Source organism: Urocampus carinirostris, chromosome 10 (genome assembly GCF_059441175.1).
Source record: "Urocampus carinirostris isolate Australia breed hairy pipefish chromosome 10, RoL_Ucar_1.0, whole genome shotgun sequence".
Taxonomy (NCBI): domain Eukaryota; kingdom Metazoa; phylum Chordata; class Actinopteri; order Syngnathiformes; family Syngnathidae; genus Urocampus; species Urocampus carinirostris.
Genome location: NC_142358.1, coordinates 39,061,949 through 39,086,823, shown reverse-complemented (window position 1 = coordinate 39,086,823; position 24,875 = coordinate 39,061,949). Strand labels below are relative to the sequence as shown.

At 40.8% G+C, this 24,875-nt stretch overlaps 1 protein-coding gene across 1 annotated transcript in view; it reads right to left on the bottom strand.

Moving 5' to 3' along the window:
• Positions 1-4,649: 4,649 nt before the first annotated feature.
• Positions 4,650-24,875, bottom strand: part of rtn4rl1b (reticulon 4 receptor-like 1b) — a 303,765-nt gene continuing 283,539 nt past the window's right edge. Inside the window, exons 2-3 of the mRNA XM_088345578.1 lie at positions 8,711-9,162; positions 4,650-6,916 (exon numbers count right to left, since the gene is read on the bottom strand). Of these exons, the coding sequence (XP_088201704.1) occupies positions 6,029-6,916; positions 8,711-9,162 (1,340 nt within the window). The 3' untranslated portion in view covers positions 4,650-6,028. The remainder of the gene's footprint in view (positions 6,917-8,710; positions 9,163-24,875) is intronic.

The window sequence follows — 24,875 nt, the reverse complement described above, 5'->3', positions numbered from 1 at the left end:
GATACTTTCATGCGTGGTTCTATGAGGAAGTTATTAAAAGTTTACGATGTGTAGTTTTACAGAAAGAAAAACATAAGTTCCCACCTCAAATATTAATGTATGCAATCTGAAACTTTTTCTTTGAATTTTTTGCTGTTTCATTTTTGTTCTTACTGGTTGCAGGGCTGAGTCCCTATTATTAATCTAAACGCGATTTATTCCATGAACCTGGCTGCGTTTCCACGAGGCGTGAGCTGAGGAAGGCAGGTGAGCAGAGAAGTCATGGCGCGAGCGAGTCTGTAATTAGGAAAATCACAGTTGCATTTACCACGGGAAGCCACCAGTGTTTGCAACACGGTTGAGCGATCCAAACAAGTAAACAGCGTCTTCCAGAACCGAACCTCAAGGGACCTTTGTGCTATTTTCCAGTCAGATGTGTGTTTCCCATTTTGAAACTCTAAGGTCCGATATACAGTGGAACTTCGGTTCTCCACCGTAATCCGTTCCAGAACCCTGTTCGAAAACCGATTTGTTCGATTACCGAAATCATTTTTTCCATTGAAAATAATGTAAATCGTTTTAATCCGTTCCAACACCCTGAATGTTTACCTTGAATGTTCAACGTAAACATAAAGCACGGCGGCGCAGTGGTTAGCGCATGTGCGGCACAGTTCATGTCTTGGGAACCTCCTGCGTGGGTTCAAATCCAGCTCCAGACTTCCTGTGCGGAGTTTGTATGTTCTCCCCGTGCTTGCGTGGGTTTCCTCCGGGCACTCCGGTTTCCTCCCACATTCCAAAAACATGCATTTCAGGTGAATTGGCCGGTCCAAATTGTCCCTAGGTGTGAATGAGCGAGTGAATTGTCTGTCCCTGTGTGCCATGCGATTGGCTGGCAATCAGTTCAGGGTGTCCCCTGCCCACTGCCCGATGATTGCTGGGATGGGCTCCAGCACCCCCGCGACCCTACTGAGGATAAGCGGTGTAGCTAATGAGATGAGATGAGAGATAAAGCTAACCCAGGCTAATCGAACGTCCGCGTTTTCGTAATCTTCCGTACGAAAGATTACGCTAACATGAACGTGTAAAAATAAAAAATAAAGGATAAAGAAAATAATTATGAATAGGAAATGGAAATAACGCGACTCGGTGTGGTGTTTGAAACAGTTAAAATAAAGGTTTAGGGGTAATATGAGTCAGGACGGTAATAGTGAATGTAGGTGTGCAAGCAGTGCATCAACCTCCCTCTAGTTTAGTGCCCTCTGGGGGCAGGAGGTGTACATGATTCTAGAACTCTTCACACATTTCTTATTTATTTTGCCAATGTTTATTAGTTTGTGAGTTTACTTTAATTTGTTAGTGTATATGTAGTATTATGCACGCTAACTCTTGAACTTCAGAGCAATTAAATAGTTGTGTACAAACAAAAGGAAACAAAAATATAAACACATCTTAGGATGTAACGGCAATATTAATTAATATCTGACTTTGAATAAACAGATTTTCTCTCCATCTCCCTCTTGTTTCTTTTTTTTTTATCATCGTGATGGATGTTCGCATGTATGCTAACAAGCTTGTTAGCGACTCCCACACGTGAGAGCGCGCAAACATACAAATAGATTCAGGCGTGCTCACTGCCGTCTCCATTTATCATTTAACGGTTGGCTTATACATCAACACAGACAAAAGGAAATACTTCAGACGCCTTCTGGCAAAAGGTTGGTGCTTTGTGTTTTGAGTGCATCAAATGTGTTTTCTGGTAGATACTATGTTGCTAGTTGGGGGGTTTGGGCTAAAGGAGAAGGTATTACAGTGGAACCTCGGTTCTCGACCATAATCCGTTCCAGAACCCTGTTCGAAAACCGATTTGTTCAATCACCGAAATTGTTTTTCCCATTAAAAGTAATGTAAAATCGTTTTAATCCGTTCCAACACCCTGAATGTTGACCATGAACGTAAACATGAAGCTAACCCAGGCTAATCGTACGTTCGCGTTAGCGTAATCTTTCGTACGGAACATGAACGTGTAAAAATAAAAAACAGGATTATGAATAGGATTTCTTACCTTTGTGGTGGACGGTGGGGGAGCGAAAAATCATCAAAAGTTTTTCAACCTCTTACAAAACTTGCGGCAGTTGCTTGCTTATAGCGCTAACTTCCTTAGCCGCATCACTCGATTTCACAGCCTCTTTATTCTTTACTATCGTACTCATAGTAGATTTAGCCATGCTGTATTCACTAGCAAGATGGGAAATTCGTACACCTCTTTCATATTTAGCTATTATGTCTTTCTTAAAGGCTATAGTTGTACGAACAACTTGTCTTTTTTCACCTGTCCTGCTTGCACCGACCTTTTTCGGAGGCATAATTAGGGGCTAAAACACCCGTACGCCGCTCAGCATCGCACCCTAGCGTACCGGCGTTCGAACTCCGATTTTTTGACCGAACAGCGAAGCAAGAATTTCTCGAACACCGATTTGTCCGAACTGAGAGGCGTCCGAAAACCGAGGTTCCACTGTATACACATCGCGTGCATATTATTTCATACATCATAGATATTGAAACCAATACAATTATGAATATCTATACTCAATTTCCATCAAGTTAAATTAAATACAGTATTCCCTTGACATTTGGAGCTTTGACTTTTGCGTCCTTAGTGCTGTAAGGTTTTAACATTTACTAAACTGCAATCTGACTCCTAAGACACTTCACGTGTCTTGTCAAATTACTTACAGTTGGAGCATGTTCTAAATTCAGGGAAATTATTGAGCCGAGCGGCCCATATAGTCCACATATTCATTTATTTAGCCGAATCAAAGAGTTTAACAAATCAGATCTCTGCCTGTGCCAATTACAATCGTGTGCATGAGACATGACCGGGGCTTCCGGGTTGCCCCCTTTTATGCCACATGGGATCAATAGTCCACGCCCTACGATCAAGCCTCTGGCTGATTAGTCTGCGCCGTGTTGATGCAACTTTCCCAATCATACTTTGAAGCATTGGGAGAAGGGTCATAGGTCATCGCCCTTGCCCTCAGGCGAGGTGTTTAAGTCAGGCGAGGTGATTAAGTCATTGTTATCATTGAATTACAAAGACACGTTCCAAAGGAAATGCTGTTTCGACACCCTTTCGAAAATGTACTCAATGCTGAGGTGACACAAAGAAGGACAAGTATTTTTGAGTATAAGTGGAATAAAACTGTATAAAATAGTATGTAACTTCAGTGCATTGCGGAATATCTCTGTTAAAAGGTTTCACACATTAAAATGTACTTCAGAAATTAAAAGCATCACCCTTTCTTCTGTTTCCTGGGATCTGATTGGAGCAATCTGTGGCCGAGTGAGATGAGCGGCCATCTTGGCTACTCTAGCCCTGTTGTGTAGCATCATTTCAAGAGATTGTCAGTCCGGCAACACATACTGGGAATCAATTGCAATTTAGTGCGTTTTATTGCCTCTTTTCGCTGTTAGTAATGGGTCTGAAGAAAGTTTGGAATGATGTGAAGGAAAATAGTAAAACTGTGAGAACAACTAACGAGTTAAAGTAGGAAATGATTGGGAAATACGAGAAGGGTTTACATACTAAGGAACCGCTGCTCGAAGGGACAGTAAATAGTTTCAATTTGGTTTGTATTGGTAGCTTTATTAGGTTTATTTTTATCGTGTTATATTATGTTTAGATTCACATTATATCAACATTTTGGGGTTTTACGGTCGTTTAAGTACACGTGTTATAAAAGTTTTGGGTACTTTGAAATGCTTTGGAATGTATAAAAATGAATACCATCACTTCATATGGAGAAAAATGTTTTGATGCTTATACACCGATCCCGATTCAATTATGGTCGAGCACCAAGGTATCATTGCATATAGATGGGCATCCACTATATATGGATGGATACAACAGGGACATTTTTGTAATTTAGCCAGCAAATAAAACCATATTGTCCCGGAAAAATCAACCAGGCTTCTTTTAGTGCTGGACATTGTGTGTATCGTTCATCTCTGTACTAAAGGTTCCCAGTGTTTTGCAGCATAACAATATCTCATGTTTTGTCTCGTAATGTAAGTGTTTTTGTGAAATAATTCCTCTTTTCAAGCATATGTTCTCAGTGCGGTGGAACGGCGGTGGGTGGTTAGCGCGCAGTCCCACAGTGCAGAGGTTCAGGGTTCAAAGTCCAGCTACCACAACTTACTGTGTGGAGTTTGCATGTGTGTGTGGATGGGTGAGTGTGAAGCACATTGTAAAGTGCTTTGGGAGGTCTTCATTGACTTGAAAAGCGGTATTTAAATGCAGACTATTTACCATTTACCATTTACCATTTACATGTGATTCCTTCTTACATATGTAAATTGACTTAATATGAGTGGTTACTGAACGGATTAGCCAAAGTCTATCGACTTAATTTGCTCTCCCGCAGTACTTGATCAAACAATCAAGCATCATTTAATCCTTAAAGGTTATTTTTGTTTGCACGCTGCAGCTTTAGTCGAGCTTGACTCTGGAATCCAGGAAAAAGAAACCTGTAAAGACAACTCAGCAATATCTTTTTTTACCTGTGAAAGTAAAACAGAAACACAAATCCGATGAAATGAGAGCGACATTGATCTATATCCAACCTCGTGTATAAAACATAACGGCATCAATAAACAGACCCAGGCTGCCACTGTGAGACATAAGAAGATATAGATTTTATTATCTTTTATAAATTTTTTTCCGGGGGGGATGAGGCTAACGTAAAAAGAACACACAAATGCAAAATCATAGACCGAGAGGGGACGCAGGTTGATGAGTTTGTGCCATAACAAATGACAGTTCAGAAAATATCCAATGAAAAAAATATGGCAACGATAAAATAAAAGATCTCCTAGTTTAAGGAGCCAAAACCCTGTTATCATAAGTGATGCCACTGATATTTATTTTTTTCATAGTTTGACAGTAAATGTATAGTATCAGCACTAAAGTCCATCCAGTTGTTTCATTATCAATGCAAACACCATCATAGTCCATAGTCCCTCGGCAGAACACTCTGTCAATTGTTGTGTGCTTTACAGAAATCCGTCAATTGTTCCGGGGCGTGACCGGTCCCAGAATAAGTCTTTCTCCGTTTGTCATGCTCCTTCTGAATTGTTCTTTTCAGAGAGAACAGTCCACAAATGTTTTCCCCGGGGTTTTCCGGTTCATACAGGGGAAAGGATACACCCTCCTCAGCAGGAGACTGGCTCTGACGGACACCAGATGACCGGGAGTAACCGATAAAGCCTGATTTGACTTGTTCTGTTTGCCCTGCAGCAGGGGTCGCTAGCTCGGTCGGCTCCGCGTCTCGGATATTAAAGAAAAAAATAAGCTTACGAGCACGACGCACAGACGAACTCCCGACTTGCCCGGAGACGTAAGCAAGCGTAAGGCTTACAGCACGAGGCGGTCCACAGCGTCTCTCGACTCAATTAGCGGCTCCACATCCGATCGGGCTCTAGCGAGAGTGTAAATGAGAAGGCAGCTTCACGTGTCAGAGGTGGACCATTGCTAGCTTAGGGTTTGGAGTTAGTTGTCGAGATTCCTTGCAGCGAGGGAGCTTTTAATGGCCTTGAATCAATGGTGGCTATAAATTCCATTTTCTTCAGGTGGAATATTTACATTCCAAGGTCTGCTTATGAATATTTCAGCTCTTTTTGAACTCGCCACTGACAAAAGAAAGAATGTGCCGTCCGGGCCAAGCTTTCGATTATATTTTACCATTTAAAAATGTCAAAAAGGCCAAATGTATGACTTTCGCCGATTATAGACTGGTCTGTGCACGATATTTGGTTGGTGAAGACCCAGAGCTGAAACAAAAAAAGACACATGAACGTGAAACCTGGCAGTGCACGCTTGGTCTGCATGAACCTTTAGTCAGGGGCACTCCCTGGAAGTCCCTCTTGATGTTTTGATGCTTGTGCTCATCTGAATGGTTAGGGTTCCTTTACAACACTTATACATAGTCACACTCACACACGTAAAAGACAGGGGCCAAGAGCAGTCAACTTTTTTTTTCAGATTTGCCGCAGATCAGCGCAGAATAACGTCTGTGTATGTTGTCGTCAAGGCCACCACGAGGGCGTAGACATGTAACAAGGGCTGGGGTAAGGTTGCCCCGTTGTTTGCTTGCTGAACCCCACTCGGGGGTCGAACAGTGGTCCGCGGAACACACTTGTGCTTCCTTCTTGTTATGGTGCCGTCCGGGGACGTGTGATCGTGTTTTCCACCATCGGAGAAATCCGGAGAAGAATCCTCCTTGTCTGCCATGACCTCCTTTGAGTGGTGGACCTCGTTGTCACTCTTGCCCTTGCTACCCCGACTACGGTTCTTGGAGCAGTTACGAGCCCGCCCGGGCCTGGAGGGGTTCACCACGTTGCCCTGGCCCCCGGAGCCTGCAACGACCCCACGATTCATGGAGGGTGTGCTGACCGTGCCAGACAAATTGTTGGTCTGGGCTCTGGATTCAGAATTTGGTGAACAGTTAGCAAAGTCCTCCTTGCGCAGTTCCTTCATGTCTTTACCAACCATGTCGAGAGGCCCGTGGCAGCCCACAGAGGACGTCGAACCTCGAAAACGTTTCAACCATTCCCAGAGCGTCAGGGCCTTGCAGTCACATGACCAAGGGTTGTCGTTGAGACGCAGGTATTCCAGAGCAGGCAGCGTGTCCAAACTGTCCCCCGACAATTGCACGATAGAGTTGTTGAACAGGTAAAGGGTTGTGAGACGTTTGAGGTCATGAAAAGCCAAGTGATGAACCCACTCTATCTGGTTTTGGTGCAGAAGGAGACGATCCAGGGCTTGGAGGCCCCGGAATGTGTTTTGGTTAAGCCTCCACAGGTGATTTCCGTGGAGGAACAGGTGGCTCAGGTTATGGAGGTCGGCAAACGTGTCATCCTGAAGGAACTTAAGATGGTTTTGCTAAAGAAAGAAGAAGACAATAAAGGATCAATTATTCATTGTCATCGGTTAAGAGGAATAGATCTTTTAATTTTGCCCAGGGGTAATTGTCGGCGGTTCTAGTCAAGTCTGAAAACAAACAGCTTCCCCAAAACTGTTCCTTCATGACCCGATGGTTCAAAATGTTTAAATAAAACGATGAAGCGGGATGAAGACTTTCCATATTCTGTTAGATAAATAATTTAAAGGTTTATCTTTAGCATTTTTGCCTTAAGATGCGCTAGTGGTTGTTCTTGCACTATACGGTTGACCCATTGCATGCCCTGTGTCCCCCAGTAGCTCGACTTTTGATCTTGACTCATGCAAAATGTAGAAAACTAATGAGCTCTGTCTGATGAATAGCAATGACTCGTCGGATGTCGGAGAGAGAATATTTCAGAAAACATCTTAGCCCTAAAACACAGCTGGAAATGTTGTGCTGACTTGGTAAAACACAGCCTCCTCTCTTATGTTGTTTGAGCCTCAAGCAAATAAGCAGAAGCAATGCAGATGAACTGATTCCAAATTATTTAAGGAAGACATCTACGATTGAGGAAATGAGAAGGTTGTTTCTAATTACAGTGGAACCTCGGTTTTCGAACGCCTCTCAGTTCGGACAAATCGTGTTCGACCAAAAATTTCGAGAAATTCTGTTGAAGATAAGACCAATTTGTTGAATCGTCTCATACGTGTTCAAAGAAATGCAGGAATCAAAATGACATAAGAGGGAGTTCTTTTTATTGATACACAATTTCAACAAGAGACTGTGTCCTTATAGTTTTCAACATAGCACGTGTACCCGGTTTGGCCCCGTCCCTTTTCACGCCTGAAGGCGTACATGCCCAGGGTTCCGTCCTTATTTGGAAGTGTTTTTAAGTTTATGCCAGTTTACGTCACCTTGCCCTTTGCCGTTATCTGTTGTCCTCCGTTAAGGAGGATTGTTTATACTAATTCGTCCGCTGAGACCTTCCCGAGATGTAAACAACATTTCTCCCAACTGTAAGCAAGTCTTTCTACATTTCTTTCTAAATGTATGCAAATCTATTCTACAAATGCACGTTTATTTTCTACAACAATTCTTGCTTTGCTGTTTGTTTAAAAAATCAGAGTTCAAACGCCGGTACGCTAGGGTGCGATGCTGAGCGGCGTACGAGTGTTTTAGCCCCTAATTATGCCTCCGAAGAAGGTCGGTGCAAGCAGGACAGGTGAAAAAAAAAACCAAGTTGTTCGTCCAACTTTTGCCATTAAGAAAGACATAATAGCTAGATATGAAAGAGGTGTACGAATTTCCGATCTTGCCAGTGAATACAGCATGGCTAAATCTACTATCAGTACGATAGTAAAGAATAAGGAGGCTGTGAAATCGAGTGATGCGGCTAAGGAAGTTAGCGCTATAAGCAAGCAACTGCCGCAAGTTTTGTAAGAGGTTGAAAAACTTTTGATGATTTTTCTATCCCCACTGTCCACCACAAAGGTCAGAAATCCTACTCATAATCCTTTTTTTATTTTTACACGTTCATGTTAGCGTAATCTTTCGTACGGAAGATTACGCTAACGCGAACGTACGATTAGCCTGGGTTAGCTTCATGTTTACGTTCGTGGTAAACATTCAGGGTGTTGGAACGGATTAAAACGATTTTACATTACATTTAATGGGAAAAACAACTTCGGTGATTGACCAAATCGGTTTTCGAACAGGGTTCTGGAACGGATTATGGTCGAGAACCGAGGTTCCACTGTATTTAAAAGAGGGTGTGAGGAAGGTGTTTACATTACCTGCAAGTGGAGATACTGCAGGCTCCTCAGTCCCTGGAAGATGTTATTCGGAAGCGAGCTCAGTCCGCATCGGTACAGGTGCAGAGCACTGAGCCGGTTCAACCCATGGAATGTGTCTTCAGCCAGGGATCGCAGGTGGCGATTATCTCCCAAATCAAGTTCTTCTAGCAGTGTGAAACCGTGGAAAGTTGACGGCTCGATGTACGTGATGTTGTTGGAGTAAATCCACAGGGTCACCGTGTTGGAACTGAAATGACCTCGGAGCAGCCGGTGGATCTTGTTGTTCTGCAAGAAGATCCGTTCGCTGTCAGGTGGGATCCCTTCGGGCACTGTCAGGAAGTTGTGCGCCTGGCAGGAGACGGTGCTGGGCGCCGTATAGCAGATGCAGTGACGGGGGCAGGACCAGGAAAACTCCAGGCCGCAGAGAACCAGCAGGAACTCCAGCCCGCAGCCTGCATTGAACAAGAACGGGAGAAGGTTAGAATGGGTGTCAGTATTTTCCCATGTAGATCAACATCGAGTACGTTTACATGCAGGCAATAATCCCTTAAGAGTAGTTGGCTTGCAATGGATAGGTTTGTCCTTTTTAATCTGATTACTTATGCTTTTATATGTATTCGAGTAGTCTGATAGATTGTGTGCACACTCATCCGGGATATTTTTATACCGTAAAGCGCTTTGAGACTCGGAGTACAGAGACAATTGATGGATGCAAACTCCAGCTTATCTATCTATCTATCTATCTATCTATCTATCTATCTATCTATCTATCTATCTATCTATCTATCTATCTATCTATCTATCTATCTATCTATCTATCTATCTATCTATCTATCTATCTATCTATCTATCTATCTATCTATCTATCTATCTATCTATCTATCTATCTATCTATCTATCTATCTCTAGCTACTGTATCTATCTATCTATCTATCTATCTATCTATCTATCTATCTATCTATCTATCTATCTATCTATCTATCTATCTATCTATCTATCTATCTATCTGTCTATCTATCTATCTATCTATCTATCTATCTATCTATCTATCTATCTATCTATCTATCTATCTAGATAGATAGATAGATAGATAGATAGATAGATACAGTAGCTAGAGATAGATAGATAGATAGATACAGTAGCTAGAGATAGATACAGTAGCTAGAGATAGATAGATAGATAGATAGATAGATAGATAGACAGATAGATAGATAGATAGATAGATAGATAGATAGATAGATAGATAGATAGATAGATAGATAGATAGATAGATAGATAGATACAGTAGCTAGAGATAGATAGATAGATAGATAGATAGATAGATAGATAGATAGATAGATAGATGGATATATAGATATGGATGTATAGATATAGATGTATAGATGGATATATAGATGTATAGAGATATATAGATAGATAGAGATATATATAGAGATATATAGCTAGAGAGAGAGAGAAAGAGAGAGAGAGAGAGAGAGAGAGAGATAAATAGATAGAAAAATGCCTAGATGTATAGATGGAGATGTATAGATGTATAGATTTATAGATGTATGGATAGATGTATAGATAGATAGATACTTTGTTCTTCCCCATAGGGAAATTCACACTTCCAGCAGTATCCTTGTGTTGAAAAATGAAATAATAAAATAAAAGATATAGAATACAAAAATACCCAATATAACGTGTTGATACGGAGTATTTAAAAAGTGCTACGGAAAATACACACTGTAATAAGAATAGGGTAATATGCAAATGTGGGGGGTGGGGTTTAATGTGGTCTTTTTCTCCTCCGGGTGGAGTTAAGAGCCTCATGGCATGGAGTGTCTAGAGCCGTGGCAATGCCAAGAAAACAATAACAAGCGCTCCAGTGAGTCACAAACACATATAGAGGTATTTCTTAGCCGGCACGCCAACAGACAAAGATGTGTCATTACAAGTCCTTTGCCCTATTCCATTGGCGCTGCTTGTCAGGCGGCATACGTGGGCCGCCATCGGCCCATTTGCCAGTTAAATTGGCCATGGAGCGCTTATTTAAGAAGCTCAGAGCCACTTTCCGATCAGTGACATGAGCAGTGCTCCCTCTAAGCTGCGCACTGCTTGCACATTCTCAGCGCACAAGAAAATCTAGCCAGCGCACAAAAATGAGGGCTCAAAATTCCTAATTAAGAAGTGACTCAAGTCAAAGTTACAGTGCATGAAGGTAAAAATACACGGCATCCCCTGACGTTGTGTCCTAAATGCGGTATTTGGAAGTCGAGTCGAAGTAGAGCGAAGTTGAGTATAGTAAGTAGAGTTTGTCGAGAACCGGCTTTTTCGGCTCGGCTCACTAAACGGCTCTTCGGTTTGTTTTTGCTTCTTTAATCCCAACATGACCAAATATTATGTAAAATTATGCACAAAATGACTTAAAGAAATAGGGGAATGGAACAAAAAAGAAAAAAAATGCCAAAATGAAAAAGTAGTGAAAAGCTGAGAAAAAAAGAAACAAAAGAGAGAGAAAAAAGAAGGAAAAATTTAGAAAAAAGCCAGAAAAAAAGAAAAGAAAGAAATGTTGGAAAAAAGTAAATAGAGAACACAAAGAAAAAAAGTAACAGCTCGGAAAAAATGAACACAGGGATTTTTTTTTAATGAATTTTAAAAAAAAAGAAGAAAAAGTTTGTGTTGCATTCAAATAATTTCCAATGATATCAAGTGAATCTTGTTGCCAACATTGTACTTCCACTAAAAAAATGTGATTAAGTACAGTTCTGTATCTTACAACCGACTCAATAAGCCCCCAAAAATGTTAATATTATGCGAAAAAATATATCAGGAAATAAAAAGAAATGAATATCTTGTGAAAGAATTGTAAGAACAAACGACGTTTGTAGGCCGTACAACCTTGAGTCAATTCATTCAAAAGAGAAAAATAATTTTGCATTGCCGGAAACTCAGCAAAATGTAACTTGATGTCAAGTTTTGGACATGTTTGATAATGAATTATCTTGCCACACTTGGGATTATGGTTGCTCACTGTTGTTTCAAGCCTTGCTCACCGACTTTGTGTGAACGCTCAGACCCGTAAGGAAAATTACAGGGAACATTAGACATGAGTTGCCATTTCCCGGGGGACAGGGGTTGACTTAGTCGTATTTCTCGACGTCCTAAATGAGCCAGCAACACGGGCAAGCTCCGTCTGACAAACTCCTGGCTGACTGGCGCAGGGTTCATTATTCAGCACGCAGACGAAGCCTGATTCACTGCTTCTAATCGATACGCCTCCGTTGACTTTTAACTAACCCCATAATCCGGGGTCTTTTATACCGGGATCACTCTGCCAAAAAGACGAGTATATTTTTCGGCATGTCTCCAAATTGTGACATTGAGTGTCTGATTTCACCGACCTTTAACAGTAATTCTGCATACTTTGGTGCCATGTGAATTGGCGTAGACTCTCCTGGGTTCCGGTTTTAATGCGATTTGCTAATCCTCCGCAGTGGGAAACGCATACCTGTCGCGCTCCAGGGCTCCATGCCCTTACAAACTGTTCCCTTACAAAATACAAAATAATCTTAATTTTTTTCTTCAAACGTGTTTATATATGTCGTTTAACATGTTATATTGTACACGTGTTTCGTTATATCATATATATTGTTAATTCACATTTTGTTGTAAGATCCTGAGTTGCTCGACATGAATGAGCTTTATTATAAAAAAAAGTTCAAAAATGTAGCTTGGACGTTCACTGTAGAAGGAAAAAATACATGCTGAAGGATTTTATACATTTTACTATAAAGGATTTTATATGATTAAATACAAGTTACATTTATCGAGTGCAATGAAGATTTTCACTGAGTGGGCTACAGGTCACGCTGATCCGAATGCGGGATGTTTTGTTCAATTTTGTTGATAACAGAACTCTGACGCAGAACGGCAGGCATTGTTTGGAGAAGCTGTATTGATAAGCGCTCCGCTGTTATGAATTTTTCAGACATCGGGACGCTCTTCTCCGAGATGGTGGGGCCACGTGGGGGCTTTCATTGCCACGCCCATGGGAGGAGCCGGTACACCAGCTCGCGGAAAAAACGTGGGCAGAGGAAAGGCAGAGAGAGGAGGCTTGACAGAGACTCGAGCGACACTAATTCGGCTAATTCGGCCATATTGGATGGAATTCACTAAGTTAAACGGTTTAACAAATTAAATCTGCCCCCGTGTGGGAATGCCTGTCTCTTGTCCATCTTTTCCTTCAAGAAACGAGTGCGCATTGTTAGGAGAATGTAGGTTGTGTTTAATGGAGTCAGATAACTAATTCGTACAATTTGGTAAACGGTACATTTTAATATTTAATTCCTAACAATGCAAATATAATTAAGTAGAATTTTCTTATTTAAATTATTAATTCCTTTTCTGCATTAAATTATTGTTGGTAATATACTGATTAAAGGGATAACCACAAACCTGTCTTTTTTTATTTTCTCCTTTTATACTTCCCTTTTTTCTTAACTTCTTTATACAACATAATTGTCACAGGACCGGACCAGATCTGGGGCACGAGGCAGGAAGGGTGAACTCATTCGCGTTAACGATCAGTTACTTTTATTAAGGAAATAAAAGTCGTCCAACACTCAGGGACAAAAACAAAAACAGGCTTACAGGCAAACAGGAACTGGGACAAGGAATACTCACAAAACAGGCTTTTACTCAGTACAGGCAAGCACAGGTCTCCTCAAGTCAAACAGAACAGAATAATGCAAAGTAATGCAATGAACCCGCAACCTGCAATCCCCAAAACCCGCCTTTAAGAAGCACACACGCAAATTAGAAAATCTGCTACAGCCGGTGCCAAAGGGGCGGGGCCAGCCGGTCGCCACGGCGACCATGCTGGACATGACAAAAAAAAATTGTAAAATAATGTATCAAAGCAAGTGAGCCGTTTGAGAGACGGCTCTCTTTCACGAGTTGAGCCGAAAAAGCCGGTTCTCTAAAAAGAGACGGGCTTCCTTTCGCTACACAACTACTGCATGAAATCCAATGTTTTTAAGACCACATGTAATTCAAATTTACTCAATCAACCCCGCCTGTTGTTTTCAGATCAGAAAGACTTACATCGTTTTAATTCAGGTTCGGCCATTGCGACTTGATGAATGTATCCAAAGAAAATTCAAAACTATGTTGTAATGGAGGCCTACCTCTCTGCTTTCGCTTTGTTCACGTGTGATCGGAATGATGCATGATGGGAAATCCCCAGGCAGGAGACGCATGCGCACAGTAGCATCAAACCGCTCGCTTCGTTTGCAACGAAAAAAACAATACCGAGATAGAGGCTACCGCGGCGAACTCGTTTGACTCGATTGATTTGCCGTTTGGTGATAGTCGGTGTATACCGGATGGTACCCATCGTTGACAAATTTGTGTTTTGTGTTTGTTTGCAGCTTCCTTCTGAACCTACGGCTCCCAAAATATATTCTGACCTAGATCAAAACGTAGATCCAATGCTTTACCTCTCTTCTATCTCAATTGTTTCCCGTTTCCTGAAGAGACCTATCGAGCTGGGCTCCGACTGACCGAGTGAATGGGTTTGCCCTCGCTCCCGGGAAATAAAAACTTGTTTATTCGACACGATATTTTTTTCCCCGGCTCTTGAGCTTGCTGCGGTAATTGAGATGGAGCATTCTCATCCTGGTGTGTTCCTCATAAAACAGCAAAACATCGGTCCAAAGTTTTCGTTTTACATTTAAATAGTTGTCATTACGATCTCCTGACACTGCAAGCACTCATCCGTCCAGGAAATTCCATTACTCAGGAAAATGATCCCGCTCTCCTCCCACTGATTGTATTTCTTTTATTCAGTTTCCATTAACGCATCGCTTCATGCATGTCCTTGGTGGAATTAAACAGACGTCAAAGGGTAAAAAGAGAAGACGGGCGGACACTATAGGTTGTAACATTCATTTGTCGGTGTAGCTCTTACCGTTTTAATGGACCTGTGTCGAGTACAACTTGAGGAATTCACACGGATACATGTTTGAAAACCCAGCTAAGCAGCGTGCTTCTCGTTGCCCTACCCAATCGGCAAAATCTAAAAATGTTGAAAATATCTTTAAAAGTGTCAGGACCAGAACGGAGACAGAACCCACTTGCGTTGCGTTTTATCTGAAGAAAGAGAAAGGGCTGCACCCACAATCCGGTGTTCGGTCTGGTACTCGGATTGTGCTCCGAACAGGGAAGTGGATCTTCCGTGGCGAGCGATGGCGGTGTGGGGGACGGAAAAAAGCGGGTCGGTAGCTGGGACAGGAGAACAAAAACGTGGTTGGGGTTGGAAGCGAGTCATAAGCCAGAAAAGGAGAGAAGACATAGTCGAGTGACAAAAAGAGGTCGGAAGCTGCGATGGGAGAGCAGACGTGGTCAGGATCAAAAACGGGTCGAAGCTGGGGACAGACGGGAGCAAAAACAGGTGGGAGTCAGGGTCAAAAAGGCTTGCCTAGTGTTAACTGAGGTTTGCAGACGGACTGACAAAAACGCGACGGATAGGAGTGGATATAAATAGGAACAGGGAGTCCGAGGGAGTTGGCGCCAAAGGAGCGGGCACAGGTGATTCACATCAGTAATCGTGACATTTTCTGCACTTTTTTCTAATCTAGGAGGGAAAATATTTCTTAAAATGAGCAGATTATTCAGATCAAAAACGGGTTGAAGCCGGGACGGACGGAAAAAAAAAAAACGGGACAGGTGGGAGTCAGGGTCGAAAAAGGCTTGCCTAGTGTTTACTGAGGTTTGCAGACGGACTGACAAAAAGGGATACACAGGACTGGGATCAAATATTGATCGGGAACTAATCAGAACCCGCGGCAGTTGGCGCCAAAAGAGCGGGCACATCAGTATTCATGACAAAAATACTTTAAACTCCAGTCCAAAATACGTCTTTACCTTGATGATAAGTGAAGATTTAAAAAAAGAACCCCAAAAACCAAGCCCCGAATTTTTTTTTTCTGAAAACATTAAGACCAAATTAGTCCAAATAATTGCCCTGCGACTGGCTGGCAACCAGTTCAGGGTGTTTCCTGCCCACTGCGCAAAGATAGCTGGGATGGGCTCTTATTATTCTTGCTAGTACAAGTCACCTCAATTTGTCTCGGTTGCCATGGCGCCCAATTGGCGACAGCTGCGGCCCGTTCACAGATTGGCTTCCCTTCTACTTAAGCTCAGTCCTCGCATTTACCCTTTGTCAGTCCGTCAACGAACCTTTGCACCCGCAAGACGTGGGTATCCCATTTGTGTATCCTGTCCGGTATCGATCCCGTCTGTTTTGTCCTGTTTTGATTTCGGTCTCCGGCCTCCAGTGCCTGGTATTGTGCCCGATATTCTCGTCCTGTCTGATATCCATCTCCAGTCTCTTATATCTGTTATCAATCCTTTCAATCCCGTTCTGTCCGGTATCGACATCATCTGTCCGGTATCGGCTCATGCAACTGGTATTGATCTCGTTGGTCGCTTGCTTTCTGTTGTTCCATACAGTAATGTACCGTATTTTCCGCACTATAGGGCGCACCGGGTTATAGGGCGCACCCCCAAAAAATAGTTTTTGGTCCTATATCTTCCATAGATAAGGCGCACCGGATTATAAGGCGCTACAATGGGAACGTCGACAAAACAGTCAGATGGTTCAGTCCAACTGATTACCCCCTTAACATTCCCAAAGCTTGCAAAGAAGCAAATACGTGTCGTAGACACGTGCGGATGCGGTGTCCGTACGATGTCACTCAAATGCATCGTTCCAAATATCATTCGGGATTCAAGAAATGCCAACCATTCCTTAGTTTCTATTTTCTTTTTCGCTCACAACTTTACTGTGCATAGGACAATAAACAGTTGGAATTGAGTTTAATTCACTCAACTCATCACAGCAACATCAAGATCGTTCTAAAACAAGATACCGGGAAAATATAAAGCCGCATAGCTCACCTGAGTTCTCACGTTCAATAATGATACGCAATCATGGTCTTCTTACAACCGTGAGTGTAGTAAATCCAGGAGAGTAAAATATTTACAAATACAGACTAATGAAACATGTTTCTTTATGGCGTAGTTTAGCAAGCTTGCTATTCAGTCATCTTTTTCGGCCAATTGCAGGGTTTGTTTTGGCCCTCTAGCCAATCCGAGGCTCCGAATAACTTCAGCCAATAGCGATCGATTTAACGGATGATTGACACATCTTTTTCGGCCAGTTGCAGGGTTTGTTTTGGCCCTCTAGCCAATCCGAGGCTCCGAATAACTTCAGCCAATAGCGATTGATTTAACGGATGATTGACACATTGGTTAGCCAATGAAACGCCGGTATATAAATCCCAGCATACACCACGGACTACTCCATGTTCGGGGGAAAATCGAGTCGTCGGCTGTTACGTAAATTGCGAGACCTTGCGATTTAATATTGAGCCATATATAAGGCGCACTGTATTATAAGGCGCATGGTCAGCTTTTGAAAAAAAATAAGACTTTTAGGTGCGCCTTATAGTGCGGAAAATACGGTAATAGAAGCTGTCACGCTGTTTGGATTTATTTTCCTTTTGTTTCTGTTGCCATTTGTTAGTTTTGCCATACGTTGTACTCTACTGAAATGCTAATTTCCCTCATAGATATTGAGAACCAGTGGAGGTGCTAACCACATGGTGTGTGTATGTTGTGTCGCTCATTGCAGGTAAATTGTTCCCGTTTTTACCCTCGTTATTGTAATGATTTCTATTTTCACAAATATAAAAAAGGATGATGTTGGTTAAAATTCTTGTAAAAGTTAAAACCATACCACCATACAATCACTACGGTTACACTTATTTTGCGCACTCTTGCCTCAGCTTCCGCTTCCCCTCACTTGGGTCCACCTGCCAAAACTTAGCTGGTATAAACAATGTAGATCAGGGGTGTCAAACTCATTTTACCTCGGGGGCCACACGATAGATCAAACATTCTTTCGGGGGCCGGACTAGAATATTAGAGAGAGAGAAAAAGAGAGAAAGAAATAAGACAAAATGAAGGAGAGAAAAAGAGAGAGGGTGGGACAATGAAAGAGAGAAAGGGAGAAAGAGAGAGAAAGAAGAGAGAGGGAGAGAGAATATGAGACAAAAAAGATATAAAGACAAATAGTGAGAGAGGGGGGAAGAAAGAGAGAGAGAGAGAAGAAAGGGAGAGAGAATGTGAGAAAAAAAGATATAAAAACAAATAGTAAGAGAGGGGGGAAGAAAGAGAGAGAAAGAATGATAACCCAAGATAAATAGAAAGAGAGAATGAAAGAGAGAAAGGGAGAAAGAGAGAGAGAGAAGAGAGAGGGAGAGAATGTGAGAAAAAAAAGATATAAAGACAAATAGTGAGAGAGGGGGGAAGAAAGAGAGCGAAAGAATGATATCCAAAGATAAATAGAAAGAGGGAAGGAGAGTAAAGAGAAGGAGAGAAAGAGAGAATGGGAGAAGGACAGAAGGGGAAAGCAGGAGAGAGCGAAAAAGAGAAAAGGAAAAATGGAAGAGAGAGCAAAAGAAGGTAAAAAGACACACAGAGAGAAAGAGACAAAGAGAAACAAAGAAAGAGACACAGAAAGTGAAAGAGAGAGAGAGACACAGAGAGTGAGAGAAAAAGGGTGGAAAAGAGAGAGAGAGCGTGAGAGAGAGAGAAAAACAAATAAATTCAAGTACCGGTACACCGTCTTTGTGAGACGCACCTGGCTTTGGCAACATCAAGTGGACATATTTAAACCTGCTGCTCGTTTTACTCTTGCGCTTCTCTGAGCGTTGTCTGGCGGGCCAGATTCAATCCCTTAGCGGGCCTGATCTGGCCCCCGGGCCGCATGTTTGACACCCCTGATGTAGATGAAGAAAACAAATAACCTTAGGATTTGATATTGCACGTTAAAGTAAGAAATGAGAAAATAAAATGGTGTCGGCTACATTTAATGAGAAAAGTAACATGACTTAGTTAACGCCTGATGAAGGTTTTGGCGCAACGTATTTGCACTCAATTTAAAACTCGGAGTTAATAAGATTTACTGATGAAAAGGATGGAGTCAGAGCTCTAATTGAACCCAAGAAACGGCCGTTGCCTCACTTTACATCGTGTCGTGATTGATCAAAACATAAATAAATCTGTCAGCGACTAGAAATCGTTTCGGACCTTTTAATCAGTTATTTAGTGGCTCCGTTAAAAGAACACAAAAGAGAAAACATATTTTCGAAGAATTGTAAGGTGGAACCACATTATTTCAAAATTAAAAAGAAAGAAAAAAAAAAAGTAGGGGTTGCAAAAATATTGCCCCCCTGCTCTTTCAGCTCAACTGAATCCAGAAGTGCCCTGATGACTTCCGAATGATCCAATGTTGACATAAATGACTAACCATGACAAGAGGAAAAACATTTACACATCTAATATCAACATTGGAGAGAGTGTAACCACTACAAACCTACCACAACTGGGTCGTCCCTCTATGTCCCAAACTATTCAGAGAAGCAACCAAGACACCCATGATAACATGACAACAGCTGAGGTGGGACAATCTTTACATTAGACAACTATTAGTCGTACTTTGCATAAATCTACCCTCTAGGGAAGAGTGGCATTTGCAAAAAGTCACATGAGTGACACATATAATGTGGAACAAGGTGCTTTGGTCATTTGAGACCAAAATCGAACTTGCTGAATGCAAATAACACTGCACATCACCCTTAAGACAACATCCCCCATGTCAAACATGGGGATGACAGCATCATGCTTTGAGGTTTATTTTCTTCAAGCAGGGTCTGAGTAGATCACTAGAGCTGATGGGAAGATGTAAGGAGCCAAATAAAGGATGTTTTGGCATAAAAACTGTTGCAGTCTGCCTGAGACCCCCAACAGGACAACAACCTTAAAAATAAAGCAGAATCTATACAATGGAATGGTTTAAAACTAACAAAATAAAGATGGTGGAATGGCCAAGCCAAAGTCTAGACCTTAATCCTATAGAGCATTTGTGGAAAGTTCTGAACAATACTCTCCACAAACAATCACCATCAATTCTTGAGGACTTGAGCTGTTTTGTAAGGAAGAATGTATGTTTTAAGATAATAATATAATATACTAATATGAAATGTTAGTTAGAAAAGTCATTATACTAATATAATATACTATTAAAAAAACTGGAAAGATATGGCATGAGGGGTGTGGCTTTGAAATGGATTCAAAGTTATTTGAAGGGGAGGAGCAATATGTGAAAATGGGATAGTTGTCATCACTTGGACATCTGTTGTGGAGTACCACAGGGTTCTATCCTGGGTCCAAAGTTATTTAATTTATACATTAACGATACTTTTAATGTTTCAAAACTATTGAAAATAGTAATATTTGCAGACGGCACTAACGTTTTCTATTCAAATGATAACTAAACTGATGTGGTAACCTGCATTAATCGTGAATTAATTCACCCAAAAGTATGGATGCATATAAATACATTTTCTTTAAATTTAAATAAAACCTAAGTATTATTCTTTGGTTATCGCAAGGCAAATCAAGATTTAGAAGTAAAAATGGATGGTGCTTTTAGGGGTCATAATAGACAATAAATGAAGCTGGAAAACACACATCAGACACATACAAACTAAAGTATCTAAAAGCATTTCAATAATTAATAAAGCCAAATTCATTTTAAACATGAATGCATTGTATTTATTATATTGTTCCCTAGTTCTGCCATACTGAGATTGGGAATAGTGCGTCTAGAACTATGGTTAACTTTGTTGTTATTGTTATATCATAACTGTTATTATTAATATTATTACTATTGTTATTATCATTGGTGTATTTAATAGGGAAGACGATAGGGTAGGAAAAATAAGCATCTGATTCTTTCTACTTCTTTTCGAACATGTTATGTAACATTTTTTTGTTGTTGAGTTATTGTTTTTGTTCTGTTTTTATTTTATTGTTCGAAATAAAGTTTTCATTGTCACGAGTTGGAAGGGGGGCTGGCTCATTCTGTCACGAGGTGGAAGGGGTGACCGGACCAGAACGGAGGCAGGAGGCAGGAAGGGAGAACTCAATTGCGTGACGATCCAAAACTTTTATTTACCAAAATAAAAGTTGTCCAGAACTCAGGGACAAGACAGAACAAACAGGCTTTAACAAAAACGTGCAAACACAGGCTTCTTCCAACTCAACTAAACAGGACAAGGCATAACAGAACGGACATTGTGTATATAATGAGCCAGCACCCGCAAAACCCACAATCCAGCCTTAAATAGCAGACACGCAATTAGTTGAACTGCTTCAGCTGGTGCCTAGGGGGCGGGGCAGACCGGTCGCCAAGGCGACCATGACATTCATTCATTCAAGATGTGCCATACTAAAACGAGAAAAAGAGAAAAAAAGAGAAAAGACATTGTACAAAGTAATAAATTAAAAGTAGCCAATATTTTTTTTCCATGTCGACTTTTCCATTTTTTATTTCCCAGCACAGTATAAAATGTTAAATAATTCGGTTTACCATCCCGATTGTGTCTCCCATGTTGTTGATTCTTAGAAATCAATTTGATTTTTTCATCTATAAGTTTAAAGCCTGAATTATGGCGATACGTCCAAAAAAATCAGTGTATTTAGCAGCACTGTTAACAAAAGAGAACACAGGATTTCATTAAGTTCCAAAATGGACTTGCAAGGTTATCATTTGGCGACACTAACACGGACCCTGAAAGGAGATTATTGTTTCTGGGTTGTGTAAGCTCATTACGAGCCATAACCCTTCCTTACTGACCGGACACAATAGACACTCTCAATTTCTTTTTTTTTTCTCCACCCGCTCGCTTAGCCACCTTTCACCTCTTCATCATCAAGCTTCTCTTTTTCTGCGCAAGGGGAATAGATAAATCAGCCAAATGGGACGGATTTAGTCCCTTGATAGACAATGAGAAGCTATTGTGCAGAATACAAATGCAACAAAGTTCACAACGGCGCTGCCCTCATGAATAAAGCATGAGCGCTAATGGGAGGGACTGTCGAGCTGCAGGATTGTGGGACTCATTAAGGGGACAAACGCCATTTCCTGTTTCTTTCTAGAGCGGTGTTTCTCAACAGGTGGGTCGAGGACCTGTTTATAGGGGGTCGCAGGCTTTTCTTCTTGAAAAAAAAAAAAAACCTGGAAGACACACCGTGCTCAATCTCTTCTACCTGTTCAATCGGGGCGTTTGAGAGGGATCGCATCCAATGTTCCCTGTAATTTTCCTTACGGGTCTGAGCGTTCACACAACGTCGGTGAGCAACGCTTGAAACAACAGTGAGCAACCATAATCCCAAGTGTGGCAAGATCATGAATTATCAAACATGTCCAAAGCTTGACATCAAGTTACATTTTGCTGAGTTTCCGGCAATGCAAAATTATTTTTCACTTTTGAATGAATTGACTCATGTACTATTGCAAAGGTTGTACGGCCTACAAACGTCGTTTGTTTTTATAATTCTTTCACAAGATATCCATTTATTTTTATTTCCGGATATATTTTGTGGCATAATATTAACATTTTTGGGAGCTTATTGAGTCAGTTGTAAGATACAGAAATGTACTTAATCACATTTTTTAGTGGAAGTACAATGTTGGCAACAAGATTCACTTGATATAATTGGAAATAATTTGAATGCAACACAAACTTTTTCTTCTTTTTTCTGTGTTTTTTTCTAATTTTTTTTAAATTCCTTCAAAAAAAATCTCATATTTGGTCATGTTGGGATTAGAGAAGCAAAAACAACCCGAAGAGCCGTTTAGGACCCGAAAGAGCCGGTTCCTTTTAGTGAGCCGAGCCGAAGAAGCCGGTTCTCGACAAACTCTACTAACTTTACTCAACTTCGTTCTACTTTGACTCGACTTCAAAATACCGCATTTAGGACACAACGTCATGGGAACCCGTGTATTTTTACCTTCATGCACTGTAACTTTGACTTAAGTCGCTTCTTAATTGGTAATTTTGAGCCCTCATTTTTGTGCGCCGGCTAGATTTTCTTGTGGGCTGAGATTGTGCGAGCAGTGCGCAATTGCGCACGAGCGCAGCTTAGAGGGAACACTGATCACATCTCATTTTGTTGGTTTTATTTCCTTTTCTGCCCATTATAATGGGTGCTAGGAAAGTTTGTGATGAGGGGAAAAAGAAGTGGAAAACAGTAACAACAACGATATGTCGAAAGAGGAAAGGATTAGGAAATATAAAAATGGTGGATGAGTGTGCAGACGCTTCCCCTACTTACGACCATTCGACTTACGATAAACGGTAGATACACATTTTTTTCCGGGTGTCGAAAAATATCCGGATATTGCTGTAAGTAAGATTTTGTATTGTGTGCACCTTTTTCCGAGTACAGGACAGCACTGTAGTGCTTCTTTCCGTTGTGTGGCGCTGTTAGAGGTCACCCAGCATCCATCCCGAAGAAGAAATCCGACTTCCTTTTCCCAGTTTGTGTGTAAACATTTTCTACTGTATCTCCAGCATGCTAAGAACTTTTACATTTTTATTGTTTAATGAAAGTGGAATAAGAAAGGTTGATGCGGTTGAAAAAATGGGTGGATCGGCCACTTTTTTACCACGGAGGAGAAAGTCGCCTTACTCTTGAAGCTCATCTTCCAAAAGTAAATTAAACTTAACTTTATTCATTTTTATAGAACATATTATTGTATTTTTTAGTACAAAACAATAAAGGTTTCCTTTACAAGCCTTAAACATACTCGTATAAACTTTAAACATACAAAATATAACACTGAAGCAACTAACACACAAATTCAACTTAGGAACGATCGTCCGGAACGTACCTTGTTCGTAAATAGGGCAGAGTCTGGTTTAAGTTTTTTATCTTTGTACCTTTTTTACCAGTATATCAATCTTTATTAACTACATCATAAAGTACACACTTTAGTAATATTTTGAATTCATTTTAGTATTCGGCTATTTTATAGCAGTTTTAGAGAGTTGCTTGTAGGTGAGTATACAAAGTACTTGAAGTCGTTTTGGTTTTGCTGATCATTTTGTTTTGGGGAAAAAAAGGTTGTCCTGGAGAGGGATGGGTGCCACCAGGCTGTACTTGCCCAAGACACACCACAGGAAATGGTGCTCCTGCAACCCTAGTGATTAAGGGACCTAAGCAAGCAAGTACTTTAACTGGATTACTTTCAATGACTTCTGGATGACTCCAATACCAAATATGCTAATAAAAGACAAAAGAAACTAAATATGAATAAAATGATGACTCACAACACGTGGTAAGCTTTCTCTCCTGGCTTTGATCTCTTTGATCTCTAGCAAAACTAACATAAAATGCGACAGAAACAAAATAAAAATAAATCAGCTTGCCAACATCATTTTTACTGTTCCATGAGTTCCGTTACTCCCCAAGCCTGCACAAAATTAAATAATTTTATTCATATTTAGTTTATTCTGTCTTTTATTAGCATATTTGGTATTGGAGTGATCCAAAAGTCATTGAAAGTAATCCAGTTAAAGTAATCATACCCAACCCTGGTCAGGAGTGATTAAAATAATAATAATATTCTACACATCAAGAATAACAAAATGAATAATAATAATATAAACCTAATATAGAACAGTATGTGTTTATGACCATAACGTTTAAAAAACAAAAAGTTGTTTTTGCGTAAAATGTTTGTAAGGAAATAGCAGGGTAGAAAACATTCAGAGACGCTAGTTAAGAAAACAGATTCCAATTATAAATGTATCCATCCCTGAGCTTGACCACTCTGCATTTTTTTAGTGTTAAACATTAAAGTGTTGAAATAAAATCATAAAAAACATGAAAAATAAATCACAACACCGAAAAGTTGCTGCAAAAAAACGAATCTCCCATACAATAGCTTGGCGCGTTTGCGACCGTGCAGGAAATTGGAGAAAATGTTGGTTTATTGATCAAAAGCAGCGCGTGTCTTAAAATGAGGTTGAAGAATTAGCGTTTCACTGAGGTTTTGTTATATGACAGTAGGGGGGGCTAACACTTTTTAGTGTGTGAGCTATGTAATAATAATAATAATAATAATAATTTTCTTTGTATTGTCATTCTTTGTAAGAACGAAATGTCGATACACCTGACCCGTTGTAGCGAGCCGATGCAGCCGCAGCCAACAGAGGGCGCCGCCATTTTACCAATGTTATAAGTCTTAGGTATGACTCGGCCGAGG